Consider the following 8,730-nt stretch of genomic DNA (forward strand, 5'->3'; position numbering starts at 1 on the left):
AGGTCAAACTTTGGGGAAACTTATGAAAGTGATCATTTTCCATCATAAAAACAACATTTAATGATCATTTTTCTAAAAATACTTACACTTTGAGTTAAACCATGAAATTTTTATGTGTTAACATATTCATAAGAAATATCATTTTTTTTAGAACATGAACTTCCAATTCAAAGTTCAAGATGGTTTTTAATTATCCAACCCAAAACAGCCTCCGGTTGCACTCCGACGAAGTAGATTCAGTTTTTAAGATGTTCTTTGTAAAACCAAGTTATATCTTGTTAAGTTAGCATATCATTATGATATATTACAGGTATTGAAGTGTTTTAAAAGTCAAATTAGAAGGATCTATTTAGTTTGCGAAGAAGTTTGAAATCATTCAAACTATGTTCTTGTTGTTAAAATTTTATACCACAAAATAAGATAGCTATATGAATATGAATTGAATAAGATTATGAACAAGGTTACTACCTCAAGTTACTTGGAAAAAGTTACTGCAAAATATAAGAAATAATTTTGGAATCAAAGAGTGGTGGAGTTAGATCAAAAGGTTGGAAGTAAACTTCTTCAAATGGGTGGTTATTTTGATATGTTCTTGAAAGAGTTTTCTTATAGTGTTTAAGGCTTATAATTGAAGCTAAATAATGGGGAAAATGCTTAGAGATGATCAAGTATGAAGTTAGGAGTATTTTGAGAGAGAAATGAGGGTGTAGGTATGAGAAAATGGAGTGAAGAAATGGTGTTCATTTATAAAAACGTTTTTAGTTTATAAAGAAAGAAAAGGATTCCTAATTTTGTTTTCTTACTAATAATTCATACTACTTGACAAATCCTAGTTACCTCATATCTAGGGCAGTAATAATGTTGATTAGGATGTTGATTTGATGTGTATATACCAATAGTAAATACGTATAGAAGCTGGGTATGATACGGGTACATATACCCTAGATATACGTATAGAAATCTTGAGGAAACGGAACGAGAATTCAAATATCGCTATCTTTTGTGAATATACTTATATTGTTTTATGTATTTAAGACCTTAAAAAGTGATTAAATACATTATATATACGATACATGTATACGCATTATAGATTATAAGTATATATATCAAAGAATGTTACGTATAGTTATCGTTTTGAAAACTTAAGTTAGTAGTTTCAAAATATACTTATAACTCATTGTCATTAGTACACAACGAGATATTAAACCATCCTTAGATCATGTTAAATATATATAAATACATATATATACACAAACGTATAATTATCGTATGTTATATAGTTCGTGATATCATCGGTCATATTGGACGGTCAAACGTTGTGTAAAACTCTTTTCAAAAACACAAGTCTCAACAATTTGGATTACTTATCATGTTGGTATGGTTTAATTTATGTAAATATTAATCTCATAAGTATAATTTGGTCGGAAAATTCCGGGTCATTACACTTTTGTAGAGATGTCTTTGTGAAATGTTATCAAGTCCTTTGGGGTGAAACATATGACTGAAGCTGTCCGTGCTAGCATTGTCGTTAAGGAGCTTGGTTCTCGTTCTTGTTCTGGTTTTATGGAGGTGGACAGTAAACCGGAGAAAGTGGCTGAGTCTAGTGCCCCCAAGGTTCAACACAGCTCGATGGTCGCTTCGGAGCACGAGCCTATTGATGTTGATGCAGAGCCTGACGTGTCCAAGAGCATCCATGTTAAGGTATCTAGGTGTCAGAAGGCTGCTAGGAAAATGAAAGAGGTTGTTTCTGGTTCTCCCTTGAAGAAAACTAAGTTCGCCCTTCGAGATGAAGATACTGATGACGAAGCTCATGTTGAAGGTTCTGGCGACAATGTTCTCTTGGGTATGGTTTTTTATTAGTGTTTTGTATTTGAACCATTCTTTGTTCTCAAATATATTTGTGTGCCTCTGTAGGTGATATTCCTGATGTCCCTTCTTTAGAAGCTTGTTTCGATGTGTTTGATGAAATGATTCCTTCTGAGTTCGAAGATGCCTTCGTGGATATCTCCAAGCTCATTGATGTTTATACCGCTCATTGCTACCGTTCAACTATTTATAACCACCTCGTTCTGTCCAGTTTGAAGCAGAAATCTGGCGATGTTGTGTTTCTAGAGAAGGAGGTGGAAGAGCTTAGGGATGTCAATGCATCCTCCAAAGAGTCTGTGAAGAAGCTCCAAGAGCGATTGTTATTGAACACATCTTGGGAAGAGGAGGTGAAATCAGCCAAGAGTGAGATTTTGAGCATGCAGGAGAAACAGAAGCTTAATGAAAAGAGGATTGCTGACTTGGAAGAAGAGAACAAGGCTCTCCGTCAGGAAGCAAAAGCGTTATCAGATCAGAAGAAGAGGTTTGATGGTTTAAAAGATGATTATTCTGATGTGATTACCGAGGTCATTCCACATGTCTGCATGCAGGTTATTCGTAGCAAAGAGTTGAGCACGTTCGTTGGTGATGTTGTTCTTGCTAGCCAACTGGAGGAGAGGTGTAAATTGTTGACCGAGCTATCCAAGCAGGGCAAGCTTGAGCTTAGCGACTATCCGGAGTATACTGATCAGGCTTCAGCCCTTGTCGATACTGCATGTGCTCATTTTGCTGATGCTGAGCTCAACTATGTCACCTATGTTGCTGCTCACTCTGATGCTAAGCATGTGGAGCTCCTTGCCTTGGTTGCGGAGTAATGATCTTTGTGTTTGGTTTGTTTTGTGATCCTCTTTTGCTGTGGTGACCTGTATGCTAGTTATCTTATGTTTAATGTACCTTTATCAGGCCTGCGTGCCTGCTGATTTGGGGCTTTGTTGCCGATGAACAATTTTTATTCTATATTTTGTGGGTTGTCATGCCCATCTATGTGTTATTACTCTATTTAACTTTTAAGCAGGTCAAGCCTTTGGGTTTTTTGGTTGCCTCTTGGTTATCTAGGTGTGACCCTTTAGTGCTGAAATATGTGCGCTATTTCCTTGGAGGTATTCTTCTTGGGAATATTCTACAATAGCTTTGGCATACTTCTGGGGTTTCCTTTTCGTGCATTGCTTAAGTGTAAGAAGTAATTCCTCTTGGGAATACTCTGCAATAGCTTTGGTATACCTCTTGGGTTACCTCTTGCGTATTGATTAAGTATGAGAAGTATTCCTCTTGGGAATACTCTGCATTAGCTTCGGTATACCTCTTGGGTTACCTCTTGTGTATTGCTTAAGTATGAGAAGTATTCCTCTTGGGAATACTCTGCAATAGCTTCGGTATACCTCTTGGGTTACCTCTTACGTATTGCTTAAGTATGAGAAGTATTCCTCTTGGGAATACTCTGCAATAGCTTCAGTATACCTCTTGGGTTACCTCTTGCGTATTGCTTAAGTATGAGAAGTATTCCTCTTAGGAATACTCTGCAATAGCTTTGGTATACCTCTTGGGTTACCTTTTGTGTATTGCTTAAGTATGGCAAGTATTACATCATTAAGCTTGGTGTTTCCAAAAGATAGTAGGATTGCATTCACATTTCTTGTGGTAGGAAGCGTATAAGTTTCAACTACCCATTACAAATGTTCCTACTTACATATATCTAAGTATCTAGAAGTAGAACTTTTGAAGGTTTACCCCGTTCCAGGTTCTGGGGACCTATTTTCCTTTCGTGGTTTCAAGTTTGTATGAACCATTCCCGAAAGCTTCAGAGATTATGTATGGGCCTTCCCAAGTTGGACCCATCTTGCCCTCGTATTCCACTTTGCTAGTGCTGTTGAGCCTTAGGACGTAGTCCCCAACTTTGTACACCGATGGTTTGACTCGCTTGTTGTAATACTTCTCAATCGTTTTCTTGTAGGCTGCTTCCCGAATCAGCCCAGCTTCCCTTCTTTCCTCCATGAGGTCAAGGTTGAGACGTAGGTTCTCCTCATTCTCTTTAAGGTTCTCGGTTCTGTTGGTTAATACATGTATCTCCGCGGGCAGTACCGCCTCGGTGCCGTAAACCAAACTGTAGGGGTCTCTCCGTTACTCCCCTTGTGTGTGGTTCGATGAGCCCATAGGACTAAGGGGAGTTCTTCCATCTATCCTTGGTGGCATTTACCAAATCGTTTCTCGAGGTCTTTTAAGATATCCTTGTTGGTTACTTCAACCTGTCTGTTCCCTTGTGGGTGGTAAACGGAAGTGAAGGTTTGCTTTATCTGTAATTTCTCACAGAACCCCGGGAAGATACCTTCGGCGAATTGTTTCCCATTATCCGAAATGAATTCTTGGGGTATCCCAAACTGGCACACGATATGCTCCCAGACGAATTTTTCTATATGTTTCCCCGTCGTGGTGCTTAGTGGTTTTGCTTCCGTCCACTTTGTGAAGTAGTCTATCACAACTACCAACCATTTGTAGCCTCCTGGTGCCTTGGTGAGTGGACCTACTAGATCTATGCCCCACTTTGAGAAAGGCCATGCTGATAGCACCGATATCATCTCATGCTTTGGATGTTTTTTGAACTTTGGCGTGGATCTGACATGGCTCACAGGTTCGTAAAAGTGTAACTGTATCTTCGTGCATGGTTGGCCAATAGTACCCCATCCTTAGTATCTTTGCCAAGATTGACCTTGGTCCGGAATGAAGCCCACATATACCTTCATGCATTTCTCTAATGATCATCGAAGCTTGGTTTGGTCCGACACATCGAAGCCAAGGAGTAAGGAAAGATTTTCTATATAGGTCTCCGTTCATTATTTTGTATGACAGTGCTTTGATCCGGATCTTTCATGCTTCCTTTTTATCTTCGGGTAAAATTCCGAGTTCCAAGTATTCCCTTAGTGGCTTCACCCATGTATTTTCTTCTTCGGTGATTAATTCATGGACTTCCTGAGCTTCGATGGACCTTTTTTCTAATACTTCGACCAATACTTCGTTCGCCAAGTGTGCAAAGGTGATAGAGGCTAGCTTGCTCAGAGCATCTGCTTTCTTGTTTTGACTTCTTCTCACATGTTTGATGGTGAAGCTTCTGAAGCTCTCTACTAGTTCCCTGACCTTTGACAAATTGAGTTGTATGGTAGGTTGCCTTGCTTCAAAGATACCTAGAACCTGGTTGGCAACGAGTTGGGAATCTACAAAGGCTTGCAAATGCTTAGTGTTCATCTCTTTCGTTATTCTGAGCCCGGCGAGCAGAGCTTCATATTCTGCTTCGTTGTTGGTCGTGTTGAATTCAAAGCGTAGTGCATATGTAAACTCTTGTCCTTCTGGGTTAATTAACATAAGCCCTGCCCCTGAGCCATCAGAGCTAATTAACGCTAGCTTTCTGTTTAAGCTCTGCATTTCTTTGACCGTGGTTGGAATTTTGAGTTGTTGTAGCTTGTCTACTTTATCTGGGTTTGCTAAGATTCCTTTCTTAGTGATGTAATATCCTAGGAATCTTCCTTCTTCTACCCCGAATGAGAACTTCTTGGGGTTTAGCTTCATGTTGACTGTCCGCAAGGTGTCGAAAGTTTCTTGAATATCTTTCAATAAAGAGATTTCTTCGAAGCTCTTGATCACCATATCGTCAACATAAGCCTCCAAGTTCTTTCCCAATTGCTTACGAAAAACTTTGTCTACCAGCCTTTGGTATGTAGCTCCAGCATTCTTTAGTCCGAAGGGCATCTTCTTATAACAATAGACCCCTTTGCTTGTGAAGAATGATGTCTTTTCTTCACCTTCTTCGGCCGTTTAAATCTGATGATAACCTTTGTAGGCATCGAGAAAACACTTATATTTGTACCCGGTTAGGGATTCCACCTTCCAATCAATCTCTGGCAGAGGATAGCAATCCTTAGGGCAGGATTTGTTGATATTCGTGAAATCGACGCACATCCTCCATCACCCATCTGATTTCTTTACCATGACGGGGTTGGCAACCCATGTGGGGTATCTTGCTTCTCTGATTATGCCATCTTGGAGTAGTTCCTCCACCTCTTTACAAGCAGCCTCATCTCTCCCGTTGGCGAGGTTTCTTTTCTTCTGATGTATTGGCTTTAGGTGCTTGTAATCGTTAAGCTTTTGCTCTGTGGAGAAGATTGTTTCATCGATACTGAGCATTCGAGGGATGCCGGTCATATCTCTGTATTCCCAAGCGAAGATATCAATGTTGGCCTGTAGTAGCTTACGAAGCTTTCTCTTCATTTCCGCGGGTAGTGCACCTCCGATAGTTACTTGTTGCTCAGGGAACAAAGGGTTGATGGAGATTTTTTCTTTACTCGAATCTTCCTTTCTAGTCTCAAGGATACATTCCCCTGGCCTTTTATCCGTTTCCCTGATAGCCATGATCACTTTCTCCCGATCATAGGTTGAAACTAGGGTGCCAATCCCTTCTGGTGTATAGAACTTCACCAATTGGTGTACAGTGGATACAATTTTTCCAATTTTCATCATGGCTATTCTTTCTAGTAGAATGTTACATTGTGAGGTGGACCGGACTACTATGAAATCAAGTGTTTCAGTCCTGGACAACGGTGGCTCTCCGATGGTGAAATCGAGGTCTACCTCTCCGATAGGCCAGCATCTTTCTCCAGAGAATCCGACTAGAGGTACTTTTGGTGTGTTTAGGCGAGCTTTGATGGCAGGGCTAAGTTGATTGAAGCAATGCTCGTACATGATGTCGCATGCACTGCCGCCATCTAAGTAAACTCTATGTACTTCTCTCTCAAAGATTCGTCCGTTGATTGTAACAGGTTTGTCTGAGGGAGTGATGGTATCGAGGGCTGGGAAGGAGATCTCTTCCCAATCTATCACCTCGCTCTTTTTTTCCCTTTTATAGGTCCTTAGCTTCTCAACGGCGAAGCATTCTGCGACCATCAATATGGCTTTTTCTGCGTTTGGCTTCTTTTCTTCGGCCTTAACCTCTTGCTTCGGCACCTTTGGGTTGCGTATGCCTTTTACTAGATGTCACAATTTTCCAGATCTGACTGCCTCTTCTATGTCCTGCCTCAATTGTATGCAGTCGTCTGTTTCGTGCCCGAAGTCATTATGAAAATCACAGAATTTGCTTGTATCCCTCATCTTTCCTTTTCTATCCAGCTTTGGCGGAGCTTTAAAGGCTTGGGCAGCCCTTTCAGTAGCAAGGATTTCTTTAGGTGACTTTATCAACGTCCCGAGGATTCCGGGGGTGTTTTCCTTTCTGTAAGCGGAGAACTTGTTCCGCTCGTTCCTTCTTCCGGACTTATCTTCACGGTGACTTGCCTTTTCTTTTCGCTTAAAGCCCTGAGATTCTTCGTATACGAAGCTATTGGCGGTGTCCTTTGCGTCTAACCAAACGTACGCTTTGTCTAGCAAAGCTTCGTAAGTGTCGGGGAGATCTCGACTAAGATGCTCCACCAGTGCTCAGGTCCTACAGCCATATAGGAGTCCCGAGATTCTTTGTGACTTTGGGAGTCCTGGGATCTGTTGGGTTTCGTTCGTATACCGGACGAGAACAGCTCTCGAAGCTTCATTATCCTTTTGCTTGTTACTGTGGGCAGCAACATGATTCTTCTTGTGTTTTCTTTTACTGGATGAATTTCGATCTGAAAAGTCGTTTAAGGTCCCCAAAGCTTGAGATGAAATCTTTTGCTAAAGAGTCGAACCAGATCCTTGCGTCACTTTCGAGCACGTATGAAAATGCATGGCAAGCTACGGCTGTGTCCCATCTTGACATTCGAGCCGCACCTTCGAAGATATTTATAAAATTATCAGGATCATCTTTTACCTCGTAATATCCAAGATGGGAGGGTATCTTCATCACGATAGGTAGCAGGTGGTTTTGTATCGAGGGTACAAAAGGAGTTTTCTGGCTCTTCTAGGACTCGTCTAAGCATCCGCCAGTGTTTCCATTGGCCTCGTGGTAAAATTTGTTCACCGCGGGAGCACTTCCAGCATACATATTTTGGTAGGGTAAGCTAACCCACGGATTATCTCCGTTCCAAGTTTGCGACCCCATGGGTAACAAAGTGTTTTGATGAGTTACCACGAGAATTATTCCTATGGCTGGTAAGACAGTGCTGATATTGGGCATGTTCTGCGGAACAACGGGAAACGGCCTCCTGAAGGTATACTGCTGTGTAACTGGCCCTCCTAAGTTGCTCGACGGGACGCTGGTGGTGATCATTGAATGAGTCGGCTGCGAAGGCACCGGCTGAAGAGTGACATTCGGAGGGATTGCCAGTTGCAAGGTTGGGGGCTGGTTGGTAAGAGGGACACTTCTTGCTGGCCTTGTCTCCATTTCTATTTCTTCGTCAACGTCCTCGCTATCATACGTGAGGGTTCACCGACTGTGTAAATGCCCCTCTTCTCGTAACTTTTTGATAATAGCGCGTATGTTATCTTAGTTATTGAGTATGAAAGTTTTGTTGATTAACGGCGGTGGTTCGGAATCACTCCGATCTGTGGTTATTGGCATAGCGGGAGTGATTGGAGTTCGTGTCCCGGTCTCATGCTGGTCTACCACAGATGGTAAAGAGAAACCGGGTGGTGGGTGATCAGAATCTGCCACGATTTGTGTTTTTCTCAAACAAAGTGAAAATTGAAGTGGTGTCCCACGGATGGCGCCAATTGTTTGTACAATTCTTGGCAATCCTTGTCGATGGAGCAAGGATATTGAGATCTGATCATTGAATGGATGATATAGCAGGATATGATGATGAATGTATGCTTGTTGGCAGTTCCCCGAAGGTAGTACGAAGGTAGTACGAAGGTATCATACTTTACGCCACCAAGATACGAAGGTAACTCATTGAGAGTATTGTATGTGAGTAATTG

At 41.4% G+C, this 8,730-nt stretch overlaps 1 protein-coding gene across 1 annotated transcript; it reads right to left on the bottom strand.

Moving 5' to 3' along the window:
- Positions 1-5,817: 5,817 nt before the first annotated feature.
- Positions 5,818-6,792, bottom strand: LOC139841642 (uncharacterized). The gene has a single exon (XM_071831851.1). The coding sequence runs from the start codon at positions 6,790-6,792 to the stop codon at positions 5,818-5,820; it is 975 nt and encodes a 324-aa protein (XP_071687952.1).
- Positions 6,793-8,730: the final 1,938 nt, after the last annotated feature.

The sequence above is a fragment of the Rutidosis leptorrhynchoides genome, chromosome 4 (assembly GCF_046630445.1).
Source record: "Rutidosis leptorrhynchoides isolate AG116_Rl617_1_P2 chromosome 4, CSIRO_AGI_Rlap_v1, whole genome shotgun sequence".
Lineage (NCBI taxonomy): Eukaryota > Viridiplantae > Streptophyta > Magnoliopsida > Asterales > Asteraceae > Rutidosis > Rutidosis leptorrhynchoides.